Genomic DNA, 18,436 nt, shown 5'->3' with positions numbered 1-18,436 from the left:
TTTAAAATCATGAACAAGTGAATTATTTCAATAAAGTATTTTGTAAGAAAAGCTCTAAAATTAAAATGGTACGACACTGTAGGATAATTATTCTGATAAACATAATTGCGTCATCGGAAGCGACCAAAGTCAACTGAAAGGTTCTGTGAATTCCCAAGCGCCCTGAAGGCAGCATGAAGTAACTTACTGTAAACAGATATTTCCATAGACAGCAGGAAGTTTTCCATTAATCGACAGCAGCGTCGCTCACTCTCTCACACCCCCTTTAGTTTAGACGCAGCAGTCTGAAGCTGCCTGAACATGTTTTCTCATGACAGAACACAGACTGTGTGTGGACCGGGACTGCTGCTGTGACAGGGGACTGCTGCTGTGACAGAGAACTGCTTTGAAAATGACCCTTCATCAGTCCGTGTTGGTGTTAATGTGTGTGTCGCTGTCGTCTACGGTCAGGATCTTAACATGGCCTCCTCTCAACTGCTCGCAACAGGTAAGCCAGCACCGCCTGACCCTGGCCACGGAGACAGGGGAGAGAAGGTGTTCAGCTTTCAGTCGGATAATTTCATGAATGTGGACTGAAAGGAACGTGAAGGTTTTGTCCAGCACTGATGGTTATGTTTTAGGTGAAGGTTCTGTGATGTTCGTGTAAATGCGTCAAACATGCGTTTTGTGACTACGTAGTTACACTCTTTCAATTCTTCTGCTTTGTCCTCTGTTACTATGTTTTTAAACTACTGCAGTATTCTGCTACTTTAACAGACAGGGCATTAATACTGGTAGACTGTAATCATTTTTATGTGGACAAAATTGTAATTGTAATTAATGTTCTGAATATGTCCTAAAGAAATCACAAAAAGCTCAGCTATCACCCTGTGGAGTCACTCTGTATGCTGTGAAACTAAAACAAAAAAGAAGCATATGACAGATTTAATTTTAAGAGTTCTAATTCTAACTAAGAATTCTGTCAGATGCTCGAATGTATGGTGATATATTGTGTCAGTGTGCGTTTGTGTAGAGGCATGAGAGCATATTGATGCCAACACTGATAAAGCACTAAAACACGGGCTGCTGGTTGTGAGATGTGATTTCCTGTAAAGTAAACCCACACAAAGCGACTTCATCTGTGCTCTCACAGAGCAGTTCTCTGCTCTTACAGATGTACACAGGCTCAGTTCACCTGTTTCATCCCATCAGCAAACATTTGCTGTTGTCCTCATGGAGGGAAAAGGATTGAAGTCAGCTGCTCCTTATGAACACCAAGGTTTCTGGGGATCTTTTAGTCAGTATCGGAAGGTTTCAAAGAAGTTTATCTTGCATCTTTCTTCTCTTCCTACTGGCTCGGCCAGAGGTCACATTTATGCTCCAACCATGCACATTATATTTTATTTGTATTTTTTTGTCTACACATGTCTGTTTGTCTAAAAAGGTAATCATTTAATTAATTAATTAATTAATTAAATAATAATAATTAGAAGAATAATACCAATATACTTCATTAAATTGCACAAAAATATTTGAAACCATGGTTAATTCATTAGTTTATGAATTGATCATGTAAATAATAATATTATTATTATTACAGTGCCTCTTCATTTCTGTGGTGTAGGCTACAGTGTTAACTATGATGTGTTATATATATATGTGCGTGTGTATGTATACACACACACACACACACACACACACACATATATATATATATATATATATATATATAAAATAATAATAAAATATATACACACACATATATGTATGTATATATACATACATATATGTGTATATATATATACATACATATATGTGTGTGTATATATTTTATTATTATTATTTATATTTTTATATATAGATTTTTTTTTACATTTTCTTTTTTTTTTTTTTTTGCCATAACATGTGAGGGTTTATTGATGAAGCAAAATGATTTTGTAGAAATAATAACTAGAAAAGTGTTATCCTAACATGTCAAAGTATCCTCTTCTTGCATGTTGCACATCACAGTGTCTTGGTGGTGGAATTTGGATATGATGGGGCCAGACCTCTTTAGGGCCCCACACAGTTGTTGATGCTTGCTTCTGTTTAATATTTAATGATAAATTTGTTGTTCTCCTAAGCACTTTGTGTCATTGGTGAAAAGCTGCCACATCAGTAAAGCTGATGTTTTGAAGGTTGGTGACACTACTGCTCTCATTTTTAATCTTCTCTTCCACAGGGTTTGAGGTGTATCGTCAACACAAGTGAGTGAATTTTACTCCTCCTAATTCCCATTATTAGCATTAACTTGTTGCTCTAATTTTTTGAGAAGTTGGAAAAAGTGCCTCACTCAAACAGATAATAATATTATACACATTTAGTCACTAACATTAGGTACAAATAGAGAATATGTACCCAATCTTAAAATCTATAGTCTGCAAAATTCAGTGTTCCACCCCAAACTGGCTAAGTGTTATGGAGTACTTTCTTGTATTTAAATTAAGAAATAAATTAACAAACAAAGACATGCTGTAAATATGTGTGTGTGTGTGTGTGTGTGTGTGTGTGTGTGTGTGTGTGTGTGTATGCAGATAGCTGTATGGACAGTAAATGGCTGGATGTGAATATGTATACACCCAGCAGTCCAGAGGAGCTGCAGGTGTCTGTGGACACCAGGCAAGATGAGACAGGACACCTGCAGCCTGTAATGATTGCTAACTGGAAGATAAAGGATGATGGTGAGTCAGTCTGCTTTCTCAGGTGTTACATAAAAATGATGCAAGATGCAGGAGGAGGAGTAGTAGACGAGGAAAACGGACATTTAATCGTTTGTAAATTTCACAAAACTTTCGTTTAGCTGCACTTGATGTGATGTTGTGACCTCTGCTGTGTCCCTCCTCAGGCAGTATTGGGTTTCTGAAAGCCACTGAGCTTCATGTTCTGGTGCTGTCCACCAACCAGAATCTGTGTGTTCGATACTCTTTCAAAGACAAACTCCCAATGAGAAGTCCATCAGGGGAAAAGGTGGGTGGCTCGCAACAACTTCCATATTTATGTAATGCATTTATACTGGCATTATCAAATGTCATGGCATGATGCAAAATGCAGATTACTCAGACCTTTCTTGTTTTTATGAATATGTCCCTCTGGTATTATTACACACGTTTTACCATTATTCCAGTTTTCCGTGTCCCATTGGAACTTCTGTTTTATTGCATATATATTTGCAGCACTTTTCTTTATGCCATGTAATTTGGTGAATGTGAAGGATTTGGTTGTGTTTTACTTATTGCAGCATTTTTTTCTCTGTATTTGCTGTCAAAGCAATCAGGATATATTCTTCAGTTGCTTGTCTTTTCTTAACCTGCCCTACATTCAGCTCTTTGGCTAGCATTGATATGGACACAGCTCCTAAATGGACCTGATCAAGTTCACTGTGTTTTCATTGGTCAGTATTAGCTAGCTTATGCCCTTTGTATGGTAACAGCTAAAAGCAGGAAGTTGATGAGAAATGGGGCTTATTTACAGACTGAAACAGTTTGAATGACACTCTATAAGACACGAATGAATGACAGCAGAGATGCAGGCTGTTGCTTCTTAATGCCTTAATGGACCTTTTCTTGCTGATTTTAATGTGGATGAGAAGCACAGCTGTATTCTAACAGAAAATATAAATAACAGACTCTGAAGCAGATCCTCAATATTAAATGTCACTGACAGACAATATTGTTTTGTGTTTTCAGTGGTCGTTCTCAGCTAACATGCTGGTAGTGGACCCTGGTGAGAGATATCGAGTCTCCATCTTCAACATCCCCAAACCAGAGTTGGGCCACAGCAGCTATGATGTCAGCACTGATGTCATTGTTCCCAGTGAGTTGTAGTCAACACCAGCACACACACACATCAGGAAGGTCTTACATGTTCCTTCCTTTCTTGTTTCTGTCACTGTTTGGTTGAAGTTATGAGTGAATGTATTTCTACAGAATTCTTGTTTGTTCCTTTTAAACTCTGCGTGTCTGTGTGTGTGGAGCCTAAATAACAAACTTAACTGGAATATAGAGAGTTATGTACTGCGTATATACTGAAATGTGTACGTATGCAGCATACAGGTTTTTATTAAGAATACAATGTTAGATTCCGTTAAGCTGAAAAAGAGGATGTTTTAGGTGAAATAGAAAAAGCAAGGGAGATTTTGTGCATCTTTTGGAACCTTCACTTTGCTCATTTGTGGAACTTTGACTCGTCTTGACATGTCTTTGATGAACTTCTCTGATACTGACTGACCCAGATTGTCAAGATCCCACAATGCAGAGGACCCAGTTTTGCTTAGAGAGAGGTATGTCCTAGGTATTCTAAAGTCTAGTAAGCTGAGTAAAACATGGAAACAATTTCTAACGTGTTGTCCTGTTGTTGTACTGTAGGAAGTCTGTGGGAGCCAAACATTAGTCTGGCTCAGGTGACTGCAGTCAGTGGAAGATCTGCATTGGCTGTAAGCTTCAGTCCTGACAAACTCTGTGAGGAGTACATCGTAATTGTTTGCTGCTCCACTACTCAATGTGAAGACCGTGCATACAAGGTAAGCTCACATCAAACTGGGGATTCAAATGCCTCTGTAGTTGAAGAAGACTTGTGCAATAGGCTGTCTCACACAGACGATGAATGCATTATCCTTTGTAATGATTGACCCAGAACATTACTGTATGTTCTCATTACAACATCCTGTGTTTTGTACCTTAGCCTAGTTTTTACCCCAGTTTCTTTATTCAGTGCAGGAAACTGTGCGCCCTGCCGCTCTGTGCAGTCCTCCTTCTGCTGATTGTAAAAAAAGGCTTCTCAGTATATTTGCAAACCACTTTAATGTATGTAACCCCCACTCTAGTTTGGTTTAAATTGAGACCTGAAAATGCAGCTCTCAGTCTCCTCTCAGAGAGCTAAGCTGCAGTTCAGAGTGAAATGTCTCCTTTCTGAGCACTGCTGTCTATCTACTCCATAGAGTATATCAATATGCTATTTCAACTATATTAATAATAATAATAAACTTTACATAGCACTTTTCTTAACAATGTTATAAAGAGCTTTACAAAAGAAAAAAAAACAGATAAAGCAGATAAAATACGAAAAAGGCCAAAGACATGAGCACAGAGGTAAGTAAGGACAATGAAATGAAGTGAATAAGATCAAACAAATAGGGATAAAAACAGTATAAGTAAAACATACACCAAACAAGTTTTTCTAAAAAACAACTGTAGCTCTAACTAAATTATTATTTATATTGTTATATAAAAGTCAGAATAAGGGACAGAGTTATTACCCACTGGGGACTGGGTATTGAGTGATTCGCCACACACTTCAAAACACAGACCCAGTTCTCATGGGAATCTGTATGTGACAGTGTGACACCAAGGAGCGGTGGACCTGTGTGCGAGCTAGGTCTACCAAATAAAACGGAAAATGCAAAGCAAGTTGCAACAGATGTGCACACAACAGGAGCCCATCTGTTACTGTAGAACAGTTATTTTGCAGACATTTTGCCAACGTGCCTCTACATGATTGCCCCCTAAAAAAATGACATAGATCACACTCATTTTCTGATTTTCTTAAACAGACATGCTTTCATGTTTAAATGTAACAGAATTATGATAAAAAAAAATATTTAAACATTTGAAATAATAATTATCTTGGTATGCACTGCCTCAATGCTAAACCAATGCACATGAAAAACTCTCTCCTCCAGGCTAATCACACGACCCTGAATGTAACATTCAGCCTTGATAAATGGCCAAGATCCTGCTGCCAGTTTGATGCTGAGGTAAATATCTTCAGATCTATTCTGCTCAATGATGTTAGTGGTTAGTGACACTAAAGTTTGATTGATTGATTGATTGATTGATTAACAGTTTTTTCAGCTGAAAATACCTCTACATTACCTATGATTACATTTGAACTTAATATGACTTTATTCTTCCCTGCAGATCAAACCTCTGTTCCCACAATGTGGCCAGGACTGTGTCCGTCGAAGGACAACTATGAATATTTGCTCTGGTATGTTGGCAGACGTGGAATGTCAATGTCATGGCTAAGCATGAGAGTGACTGGATGCTGTATCTGGTGATTAAAGTACAATGCCCCTTAACCTCACATTATGGGCATCAGTCATAAGGTTGGCAGTTTGATTCCTAGATTCTGTCCACATTTGTCATTGAGGAATTTAATGTAAGTCACTTTGGGCCATAGAATGTGCCAAATGAATGCAAAGTCTCTGGGAGTCAGAATGTCTTATGTACACTGAATCATGATAATGGGACAGTTGGTACAATGGGGTGCTATACACTGATGCAAGACCAGGGGTAGCCAGCTAACTAAACTGTCTTGTCAGCGATCATCTCAACTGGGGATATAATAAACTCTAAACAGTAGCTGGATAATTAGTGGCTAGTAGAGTGGCCCTGACTACACTGCACTCTGATCAACCAGTGAAATGAACTCAGCACACTGTTGAGCAGTTGAGCTTTTCAAGGAAGCACAAGGAAAAATACATCAAGTAATTCAATATGATTACTCTATTGCTGGGAGATCCTACGTATGGCCCAATGCTTCTTAATTATTCGTAGTAATCTACAGCATCAACTGCAATATCACAAGAAAAGTGAAGTTTCACCTGGATGGCAAGGGGAGAAGTTGATCTGGAGGAGGGAGGAGCAGCAGTGGTGTTTTTTGTGTGGGCATTCTCAGCCGTGCTCTGTCCCACGTAGTGACTCAGCATGAGTCAGTCTGTCTCTCCGTTCAGAAGGCGGTTGCAGGAAGATGACATCTTGGTTCATTCCCACACTGTGAGTGTGATGGAGCAGTGGTGTTGTTCAGAGTTTTTTGAACTCACAGTTCATTCCAGTTGTAACGTTTGCTGTGTTGGACAGCAGGTTCCTTGCAGAAGGTTTCTTTCGGTTGGTTGACAAAATGCTTGCCTTCATTGCATTCTGCAGGCCAGCAGCCTACTTACCCAAGATGAGGCATAAGGCCAAAGCGAAGAGAACAGAAAAGCGGACAAGAACCAACAAGGGAGTGATCTTTGGGCTTATTTTTGTTTTATGGTGTTGAATGTTGAATCAAAACCTCATATTCTTCCTATATGAAACATATCATTAATGTGCAATTAAATTCTATCAAGGTCAGGTATGTTAGTAGTTTTGGCACTGTGTACACACAACACCAGTCTTAGATTTAAATTCAAATGATTAATGTGTTGTTCATTTATATATTAGGCCACATTTGAATGGAAACAGAGGTCCATCATGGTCTAAACTTAAAAAAAATCTGGCTGATTAAATGTAGCCATATTGTCAACGCCTGTTTTTCGGTGAAAGGACTGCCATGACTGGCTGACCTGATTTGTAAAAACAAAAGAAAAACAACTTGCGTGGACGTTGGATGCTAAGTGAAAACTTTGATCATCTCATCAGGGAATCAACAAGTCATTTGGATTCAGCCATGGGGGACCAAAAATGTCATTATTAACTCTATCAAAACAACAGCACTGCTAATCAATGAACTGTGTTCTGGTTTCCACAGCAAAGCCAACAAACGTCCCCGATGTCCCTGTCTCGACATTTGTCATCCTAGGAGTGGTGTTTGTGTGTGTAGTGATGACAGTTTTAGCAGTTTTCATGTATGTCATCTGCAGGAAGAAAGGTCAGTCACATATAACCAAACATTTTCAGTTATATGTCTTTTAAGTTGCTGGTGGAATCTTATATGTGCTCCTGTGTACTTTCAGGCAAACCTGGTGTTGTTGCAGAACCTGTGGGAGGTGAGAAAAGACAGCCGCTTAAGCAAACTCCCAAAGTGCTTGTCATCTACTCCCACGATCACCACCTCTACAGGGACATAGTGCTAAAGCTCTGCGCCTTCCTTCAAGCAAAGTGTGGCACCGAGGTGCTGGTGGACCTGCTAGATTCCACCTCGGTTGGCATGGTGGGTCGTGTTCGATGGCTTGAGTGGCAACGACATCAGCTTAAAAATCCCTCTGACAAAATCCTGGTTCTGTGCTCACGAGGCGTCCAGGCAAAGTGGAGGGCCATGTGCGGGCAAGGTCGGGTGACACTGAGGGAAGATGTTCTCTCCCCTACTGATGACATGCTCACTCCCTTTCTCAACCTCTTCTTACCAGATATGCACCAGGCAGGAATGCTGGGCAAGTACATGGTGGCTTACTTTGATGATGTTAGTAGTGAACAAGATGTGCCCTCAGTTTTTGACATTGCAGTCAAATACAAGTTGATGAAGCATTTTGAAGAGCTGTACTTCCGCATAGCAGACATTGAGAAGTATCAGCCAGATCAGGTCAACCACATTGAGGGCATCAGTGGGGATGAATATTTCAAGTGTGCCTCAGGTAGAGCCCTGAAGAATGCCATTGAAACCTTCCAGGCGTACCAGTTGGAAAATCCTGACTGGTTTGAGAAAGAGTGTGTGCATGATGAGGAAGAGGTCATGGTGGAGGCCAACATGCTCACTGACCAGTTGGAGACCCCTGCAGTTCTAGAGTGTGTTCCGCTAATCAGGGATAGCCTTCCTGTCTTCACTCGTGAGGTTCAAATCAATGACAATGGCAACAGTGTTCATGTCCTTACACCTGAACTGAACACAGAACATGAGCTATTGTCAGTGGCAGAACTTATACCATTAGTGAAACCTGAGTGTAAACATCAGTATCCTTCAAACCTGGATGAAGTGTTGGTAGAGCATGTATATCCTCACAGCCCCAATCCAGAATGTGTCAACATAGTTAAGCCTGTTTTGGAAAATCCACCACCACCAAGACAGAACTGGCTCTCCCTTCAAGAACCCCAGGGTCAAAATCCCATTGAGGATGAGGAAGAGGATTCCCTGCTACCTATGAGTCATCTCTCTGCTCATTCGCACCAGAGAAGCTCAGTACTACAGAACTCCCTTGACTTAAACCTTTCAAATTCCTCATGTGCCAGCATGCACACTGAGTATTTCCCCCTATCCCAAATCAGTCACTGTCAACCTGTCGAGATGGATGAATATGAGGACCTGGAGCCCAGTGGAAAGGGTGAGAGCAGTGGATCTGATCAAGGCTACATCTCCAAAATGTCCTCCCAGCATGAACCCCCTGTCAACGAGGATCCACTGGTTGCTCTGAGAAGGCTGCAGGAGGAACTGTTTCAGAGGAGTCTCAGATATTGTGACATAAGCCCTGAAGAAAACTGATTCTCACAGTTCTAAGTCCACCCCCTGCAATAAGTGCTGAACCTTCACTGATGTTAACCAACATCACCTGCAATAAGCACCTGAATGTAGGAGGATCTAAGAGGTCCAATCACTCAATGAGGACAGCACTATTGCTGGACAGAGGTATGGCCAGTGGAGTGTGGGGCTTATATTGTACATATCCAATGTCTGTTGGTGACATTCTGAATAGAATAACCCATGTATTGTTAATATGTTGTTTAGTCAAAATCAACATGATCATACCTTCATAGAACAAAGAAGTAGGTGTGTGACTGGTGCAATGTACATGCACATTTGATCATGTCATGATTTTTTCAGTAGGTTGTGAACTTGTTGTATTCGGTCAAAATACATACTGCTGGAATGGATCTGGCACCTGGATTTGGAGAGAGATTTTGGACTTGGATGAGAGAAGAAATGATGGACTCATTGGCACTCAGTTCTTGGAGACAGTGTCTAGTAATAGGAGCTGCATAAATGAACTTTTACTTCTGGTTGACTCTCAGACATGATTTTACAGACTAGGAAGCAGCAACTGCTCCAGGGCCCCAGATCCTCATCGGGCCCAAAATGTTGCACACAGGGAATAGGAGAAACAGAGGGGTCATTAGTGGTCTAGAGCTCATTTGTATCCCAAGGCCCACTGCTGGGTTTATCTGGTTTTGGGTACTTGTTGCTTGGTGTGGAAAAAATTACGTTGCCAGCCAACCCTTATGATTGTTGAACATATTCTTTGTTTCTGAAGTGAAAATCTGAAGTGTACTGTTGAGGTTTTAAATTGCTGTTTTTTTCTGCTTTTAAATGGCATTGAAGGAAATACTTTGAGGTGATGTGTTGTCTTCTATGTTTGGCCTTTTATCCATGAGAAAAAAGGTGAAAGCTCCACCAAGCAGTAAAAGTATTCTGTGTATCTGTGTAAGGATTAAACAGTGAAGGTCTTTGTTGAATAATGGATCGAACTGCCCATTTCTTTTTGTCAGAAGCAGTCATTTTCCTCTGAATCCATAATAAAGAATCACTTTGTACAGTACGTTCCTCAGATTTATTTCAGATTTCAACCACATAATATTCTGTCTTACATCTACAGTACATATATTGGATTATATCAGTACAGATATACACCACCACAACTTAACAGTACAGGTAGAATCCTATCTGTAAACAACAGCAATGTTCTTTCCCTGTAAACAAGTTTGAAGAAAACGAAAGCCCATATAAGATGGGAGAGTGGTCAAATTGCTCACATTGTGTTTTTCATTGCATGAAGAAAAACATTTGAATCTGTGTAGCATGATTAGCTCATTTTCAATATCCATGTTCATGAAAGCCTTTGGTAGTTTCAGTGTAGTTAAGCACTGTGTTTGTTCATGCACATTAAAGGCCCACTGTACTCCAGTTTAAAGTTTAATGTAAACAAATGGTCCTGCCTGTGGTTAAACTGTGTGGTAAGCTTTATGTGCAAATCCAAATAAAGATTGTTATAGAGCCTTTCCAACAGCCTAGAATACATCCTGTATGCAAAGATTTAGTAGATTACTGGCACAAGGAAATAATACAAAATAGTATAAAATATAACATTTCAAATACTTTGGCAAGATATGATAAGCGATTAACAAACAGAAGCTGTTCTCAGTGCAATATGAGAAACAAAGCCAAGAGAACCACTGAAGTAGTTAACATGTCATATTGTGTGTATAGCAGCACCTCTATGATCTCTCCTCCAGAAAGGTCAAACATCAGGGTCAACTTCACAACAGCATCCTGATCTGCAGATTGAATAAACAATTCAGAGCTTTTAAGTCTGAAAGATGGATTGATCCAAGATTCTATTTCATCGTTGAGAGTGAAAGTTAATTTTGGACCTTGTCAATAGTATTTTGACAGAAATCATTTCAAGATCCCCTTCATTTACAGAATTTTCAACCACATCTCATGGTCTACATCAGCAGATAGTCTTTGTCATTGAAATCATGTGTCATCATGTGACATATGGAAGCATGGGACTTATTTCATGTAAAAACAAGCTGTTTGGATATAGCTGGAAAACTGAGGAGGACTTGCATCATATGTGACAGCTGTGGGGACACTACATCAGTGAACCAGCGAGAGCACAGCATCCACTGGGAAGAGGTCAAAGGTCATCATTTAGGTTTCATGATAGCACATGAGCAAACTGTCCATTGAGGAAGAACATGAAATGTGGTTGAAAGCTTTTATTTATCACTTTAATTGTCATTATTCATTGTAATTTGCATTGCCTCCAGCTGAACTGACTGAACTTCGGTCCCTCCCCTTTTCCCACAATGCTCCAATCAAAGCCGATGGGGGCATCCTGCATGACCACAGACAGCCCTCTGGAGCATGCAGACCCAGTCAGATCTATGTTAGCAACATGATCAGATGTTTGAAAATCAGTGAAAGGTGTGTCAGCTGCACATAATAAGAGACACAATACTGTCACCTTTACCTGTATCACTGACCACTGCAGCCAGAATTTCCAGGGGAAGCTGCATAGATTTACACATGATCAGTTCAGCTGTACAAGATGCAACAAATGCAGTAGGACATTGGTCAAATAGACAGTCACAATGTCTGCTTATCCTAGATTCCCTAAGTTTTTCTTTTAAAGTATTTTCAACAGAGCGAGTTGAAAGCTCTGCAGATCCTGAAACTGAATCAAACCTAGATTGAATCCAGTGCCATAGTTTGGCCAACCACCATCTGTGCTTTGTGTGCTGTGTTTGACTCTAGCCAGTCCTTATGAGTGGCAGTTCAGCTGATTCAGCAAGAGGCAACATGGCCATTATTTTCTGACAGCACCAGTTCATTTCGGTGTCAGGACCCTTTAAGGGAAATCATCAATTCCCTGTTTTTTTGCAAAATGTGCCAAGTCAAATAACAAGTGACTTGTTTGGCAAGTCATACTTGGTTTTTGCAGGTTTGACCATTTTTATGCGCAAATCTCATATACTTTCATCAATGCTGACAATTTTCTAAGCAAACTGCATGCTTTGAGATTGCTGCTCTCCAGTCAGTCTGCAGCATCAGTTCATTTCAATACAGTATGAACAAACCTTCAACTTGCTTCACATAGGTTGGAGCTACACATAAAAGTCACCTTGAATTCTGCATCTTGTTATCACATATACATACATATTTCATTCTTGTTTTGTGATTTGTTGGTTTTTCAGTTCAGTTGGCATTACCATGTACAACTACATGGCCAAAAGTGTATAGACGCACAACCACTTCTGCCACTAACACTGAGTGATAAGGCCTGGCTCGTGTCAGATGGGGTTGAGGTCCTGGCTCTGTGCAGACCAGTTAAGGTTCTCCGCACCAAACTGGGAAAACCATTTCTTTGTACACAGGGGTCTGCACAAGTCTGCAAGTTTAATTTCATTGCTGTAATGAAATGATGAGAAACTACTGGCTGTCTGGACGGTAGGCAAAAATGAAAAACCTTACAGCACTCTGTGAGAATGTCAGCAATAATGAAAGGTATTTGGGATTTGTAGTAAAGTGGTTCAAACCTACGAAAGAGTGGTATGGACCTTTATGGTGGATTTTCCTCCTCAGCAGTCTCAACCCCTCAGTAGTCCTCCTACACCGCTCACAAGGCACGACCTCTGACCTGCACACACTGATCACTCACAGAGAAGCAAACAAAGCTGGCAAATTGCACAAATATCCTCACTATGATTAAATTCACCCAATGAACTATGAGTTCATTCAGCCCCAAAATAATAGGCACAAAAACCATTTCAGGCCCCTCTGATCCATATTGCACATATCTCTTCACTATACATCATTTTAAGTCACATCTAATATACTTTGATCAGCGCTAGTTGTTAGATACAATGGAAGAGCTCATCATGGAGGTCAATGATCATGCCATGACATATTATACCTCCTGTTATTCAAACAAAGATGTACTGTCAGTCTAGTAAATGTACTGCTGTAAATAATGCACTGAGCCACTGAGAGTGAGTTTGGAATCACCTGTGTCGTTCCTAACAGCACCTGGACACAGATTGTCTCTATTTCAGCTCAGCAGTATGTTAACATTTACATAGTCTGAAAAAGGTGTATTTTCAACACAACCTGTTGGGTACAGCATTTGGGTCATTTTTAATTTGTTGAAATTTCATGGGTCATTTTAACGGGACAGTCTGACTCTTCATCGGATTACTTGACTATCTTACCCAAAGTCAGATGAAAAGGTCGATGATGGTGTCCTCTCTGTGCATCCAGTGCAGGCAGTCTGAGACCTGTTTAGCCTAGCTTAGCATAAAGACTGGAAGTAGGGGGAAATTGTCAGCCAAGTTGTCACAAGAGAGCTCCAACCCAACAGTTTTTTGAGATGATGTATGCAGACAGTGCACCAAGCACTAATCCACAAGTCCTCCAACGCATTGGCCTGAAAAATCACCCAAATGAGCATTGATGATCTGGTGGCCCTATCAGCAGGACGCTAAGGTTTTTCAGTGCCTTCAATGATGCATTACACATAACAAAAATGACATCACTGTTTCTGTCCTGCCACCTCTCAAAACATAACATTGACATTTTAGTACTTGATGGAGTTGTTATTGTGACTGTGGTTCAGCAGACAGAGCGACATTATCAAGCTGAAAGAAGCTAAGGATCTCAGTTGAGCTGAGAGGAACTGCAGAGCTTGGAGTCATTCTTTGTGGGTTCCTCACTATCAGCAGCATTACACTACACATTGCTGTTTTAATAGAAAAATATTAGTTAGTGCAGCTTTCTGTGAAAGTTACGACTTATAGGTCAAGATTATGACTCAGACTTTTTTCTGATGGGGATGGGATTCTATATATTCTAATTAAGTACTAAGAAAGTAAAATCTCAACAGTCCCAGGCTTGCCTCACAGGTGTGTTGAAAATGTTGAAAATAAACTTTTCTGCCAGTCTGCTGAGTGCTTTTGTATGCTTGGTATGACGTTTTAGCAATGAGCATGAATGAATAAATGGGTATTTTCAGGAGAAATTGAGAGCTGGGCCCTTGGGTGACCCAGAAAAGTACAGCGCTTAAAATGACAGATGTCAGGGTGAACAGTAGCCACTGACCTTTTAGGACTCTTTCTCCAAAAAGTGACAGAATTAGTAAAACAGTAGCACAGCCATCGAGACCAACAGAAACTCTTGTTGGACAAGGGTCCATTTGAAAAGGGCTGTAGAAAACCTGTTTGTCATGGCACTGTTGGATCCTAATTCATGGCATTAACTTACACACACGTGTCTACTCTACTCTCTGTACCAGACACAGCATTTAGAACAGCACAGACCTGTAGACAACACTGTCATCAATAGAAAACACCAATGTACATGGATGGAGCAGAGCCCTGGTGAGTCTAATCAGAGGGTTCTTCAAATTGCACTTTACGTCCCAGCACTACACTCAGTCCAGCTGCTGTCTCTCCGTCTTCCACTCAAGTGCAGCGATGAAACTCACAGACCGAACACGCACAACTCAACAAGATCCAATGCACTACAGTTTGTTCTCCATTTCTTGTAGGCTATTGCAGGTGTTGTGTTTGACTGTAGCACCTGTAGACTGGTCTGAAAAGGGAGCATTGTAAGGCTGGTACAGATGATGTGTTCCAGACATGTCCAAAAATTGGAAAATCCATTCTCCTGTTATGTAAAATGTCATCCACCCCAAAAGCAAGAAGTCCAAATAGAAAGCTCAGATAGATGAGTCAGATCCAAGGATTCAGAGATGCAGTAATCTGATACCACGCCAACATAGCTGTAAACACCTACACAGAAGCAAACTGCTTTGAAAGAGTTTTTAGCCTTTATCTATCTGTCTATCTATCTATCTATCTATCTATCTATCTATCTATCTATCTATCTATCTATCTATCTATCTATCTATCTATCGAGACCCTCAGGGGCCTCAGAGGCCTCAGGTTGTATATGTTGCAATTATTATAGAGTGATTTATTATAACACTGTTTGGTAAAATGCACCACTAAATTGTAAGAGCCTTAAGATGGTTCCTGCGTTTTTATCCATGGCTCATCTAATAGATCTAATAGATGAGCCATGTGTCAAAATGTAATATAAGGCTGCAACTACCTGCTCAATAGGGGCCCACTGCTAATTTTTACCTCATGGCCCCTTACCAGGTTAATTGGGCCCTGTAACTAGTACTTGCCAGCATTTAAAATAGTCTGTGCCAATGCATAAAGTTGATGTGTCATACAAAAACATATTTACAAATTTGCAAGCGTTTAAAAAGGAGCTGACAGGTTGTTTAGATAACGGTGTTATTTTATATCAGAATGAAAAGACAAAGAGGGGAGAGGCTTTTTGAGGTTTTTGGCCATGCAAACTGTCTTTTTTTTGGTGGATAAGGGACATCTTTGCATGTTAAATTGAAAAGTTTAGTTGCACTACGATTGTTAATTGGTGTAGGAATTTGCACTGGCATTGAATCATAGCTGGCCCTTGAAAAAAACAAACTACTAAGCAGCTGCCTTGAGCACACCAAGGCGCCCAATTAGCTAATTACAACTGTGAATTCTCCTCTCTATTTTTGGACATTACATAAGTGGATCATCTAATAGTTTGGTTTTAGTGTATTGTGTTAGATTTGCATTTGACATGAAAGACACATATATTGTTTAAAGGGTCAGTTCAGCAAAACTAAATAAAAAAATCTCACTTATTTCTAGTGGAATTGAACACTGCAGATGTTTTCACTGGAATTTGTCTTATTTCATATCTATTTATCTCTCTGATTTCTGTCTTCACCCCATGGTGAGGTGGAAGGCGGTCTATGGACAGTTTGCTCATGGAGCCCTGACACTGAACAGAGGTGGAGGCTGGAGGCCTAATCTTAACTCACTACAAGAGGAAACAGAGAAAATGTGGATTTTTGCAATTTGGATGAAGCCACCTTTTAAGTTTCGCCTATTTAAACGAAAACTTTCAGTTTTTCCTTTCAGTGTTTATTTCTGTGGAAGAAATACATAAGCTGTTTACGCATTGTTGCCTCAGGACCTTACATGTAGGTTTGTTGCCTGCAGCTGACCTAACTGGGATTTTCCAATTTCCAGCTGTGTCTGGAACGCAGCACGACTTCTCCACTTTCCCGCCATAGCCGCGGGTAGACGGCTCTCGCGGACCAGTCCCTCAGCCTGGCTCTAGGATTGGGTGACGGCCAGTGTGTTGACGTATCCGTGCGGACACATGTCGTTCTCGGACACGCAGTGAGAGAACTGCGCCGGGTTGCTTCCGCTGGTCAGCCTCCGGACCCCCTGTACCGCCACACACTGCTCCACCAGCTCCAGGAACTTACACACTAAGAAGAAGATGTTTTTGAACATGAACACAGACACAGGCATCTTGTAGACGTAGACCTGGAAACACCTGACCACCAGCAGGGGTGCGTTGACCACCAGGCCCGTGGAGAAGCGGGCCCACAGCCACCGGCAGCGCAGCTCCGACGCCGTCAGCTCGTAGAGCCAGATAACCGGTACCGCCAGGGCCACAAAATACACCGAGATGACGGTGTACTTCAGGTAGACGGTGGGGATCTCGTTCCTTAGTAGCATCTCCACCAGTGTGAAGCTGTCCAGCAGGTCCAGGCAGGTGCTCATGAAGCAACTCTGGGAGTGATGCCGTGTCGCCCCGTTTAAATCCTCGATGATGGAGTTGATGAGGCAGAAGAGCAGCGGCGCGGACAGCAGCATGATGATCTTGAAGCCGGTCACTCCGCACGGGACCTTGAGCGCGATCAGGTCCAGTATGGAGGTCTCCAGAATGAGCACCACCTTCGGAGTGCAGGCGATGACATAGATGAGCCAGGCCAGGTATGCGTAGGTGAACTCCCCGAGGTTGCAGCCGAAGATGGAGCTCTTCTGGTGGAAGCCGCAGGCCCGCTCCCTCTTGCTCCGCGCGTTCTTCATGAAGAAAATCCCCCAGCCCGAGATCACGACCAGGTCCGTGGCTATCCATGAGCACCAGTATAGGTCGGTGAAGATGATGAGGTAGAAGTCCAGAATGCCGCCCTGGAAGATAAGGAGGAGGAAGCAGAGCGCCTTGTACAGCAGGCTCCTCTTGGATTTGTGCGCCAGCAGGGGAGCGGTCTGGATGAACTCCCCCGATGTCATGATGCAGGCGGCGGCCGCGGCTGAGGAGACCAAGGGCTGGATGCTGCCGCTCTCCTCCGGGATGATGCTGCCGCTGGTGGTCTGGGTGTCCCGCCTCCTGCTCAGCTGCCCAGATTCCGGAGAAGAGGAGACGGGGGAGTCCGGGCAATAGTTCACTTCGGATCGGAGATAGTCGGCCTTCGGATTGTCGTTCTCAGTTTCTGAGCTCATTGTATTTGTGCGGTCGCCTCCCTCTCTGTCGCCTCCCTTTCTTCCCTTTTCTTCATTCCTGATGCTTTTAAAGGTGGAGAGGAAGGGACATGCGCAAAGAAAGGCGTGGATTCTCATGGAATGGAGCGGCTCCTAAAACACTGCTTTTCACCTATTGATCAAGTCCGTCGTTTTTCAATTAATTATTTGGACCAAAATAGTCACACATTTCCACCAGCAGCTCAAAGTGGAAAAGTTAAGCATTCACACTGGTTATGTTGGAATCTCTGTTCCCCCTCAAAGAGATTAAACTTATGCTGTTGTCAGTCTTATACTCTTCCTGTAAAATTAAATATTTCGACAGTGGTGCTTGTTTAGTTAAATATATACACGGACATAATTGCGATCAGTGTGGCCTCTTAAGAACTGACCCCAATAACTAAACATCTGAATGTTTTGAGTTTCGTTTCTAGATTTCCTTCCACCTGCACATCATCAGCAGTGAGCTGGGGGGAATCATGAACTTGAAATGAGTTAGCAGAAGCAATGGGTACTAAAATGAGGAGTTTTTAAATCAATATTCTCTCTCCTTGTAGCTGTTTTTGGTCTCCACCAACTCCTGAGGGAAAAATCAGGTTCTTGAAGTGCAGAATGCTCCACCAGCTACACTGTAGCTGTGTCCGTCTGCTGTTTTGTGCTGAGCAGGAAGTGACTGCTCCACTTTTTCCACTGAGAACAGCAACGATGCTAAAACCAAAACAATTAGCTGAAAGGCTGACATGCTCCACAAAGCTGAGTGGAACTGCAGAATATGTGATAATTCACTTCAAGCAACACTTTTCATATTACACATTTTACTAGTAGACTATTACTGATTGATTGAAAAGACT

The 18,436-nt window shown here is 41.5% G+C and overlaps 2 protein-coding genes across 2 annotated transcripts; one reads left to right on the top strand and one right to left on the bottom strand.

Annotated features, from left to right (window-relative positions):
* The first annotated feature begins 204 nt into the window (after nt 1-204).
* Nucleotides 205-10,243, top strand: il17ra1a (interleukin 17 receptor A1a). Its single transcript, XM_076722013.1, has 11 exons — nt 205-487; nt 2,201-2,225; nt 2,553-2,699; nt 2,864-2,985; nt 3,705-3,831; nt 4,250-4,297; nt 4,383-4,537; nt 5,696-5,770; nt 5,934-6,003; nt 7,528-7,647; nt 7,733-10,243. The coding sequence occupies exons 1-11, from the start codon at nt 392-394 to the stop codon at nt 9,190-9,192; spliced, it is 2,445 nt and encodes an 814-aa protein (XP_076578128.1). The 5' UTR covers nt 205-391; the 3' UTR covers nt 9,193-10,243.
* On the bottom strand, nt 10,244-17,906 carry tmem121b (transmembrane protein 121B). Its single transcript, XM_076722014.1, has one exon. It carries the CDS (start codon nt 17,682-17,684, stop codon nt 16,389-16,391), a length of 1,296 nt encoding a protein of 431 aa, XP_076578129.1. The 5' UTR covers nt 17,685-17,906; the 3' UTR covers nt 10,244-16,388.
* Between the last annotated feature and the right edge of the window lie 530 nt (nt 17,907-18,436).

The sequence above is a fragment of the Chaetodon auriga genome, chromosome 22 (assembly GCF_051107435.1).
Source record: "Chaetodon auriga isolate fChaAug3 chromosome 22, fChaAug3.hap1, whole genome shotgun sequence".
Classification (NCBI taxonomy): domain Eukaryota; kingdom Metazoa; phylum Chordata; class Actinopteri; order Chaetodontiformes; family Chaetodontidae; genus Chaetodon; species Chaetodon auriga.
The sequence above is the reverse complement of the archived record's forward strand: the minus strand, read 5'-3'. Positions and strand labels throughout refer to the sequence as shown.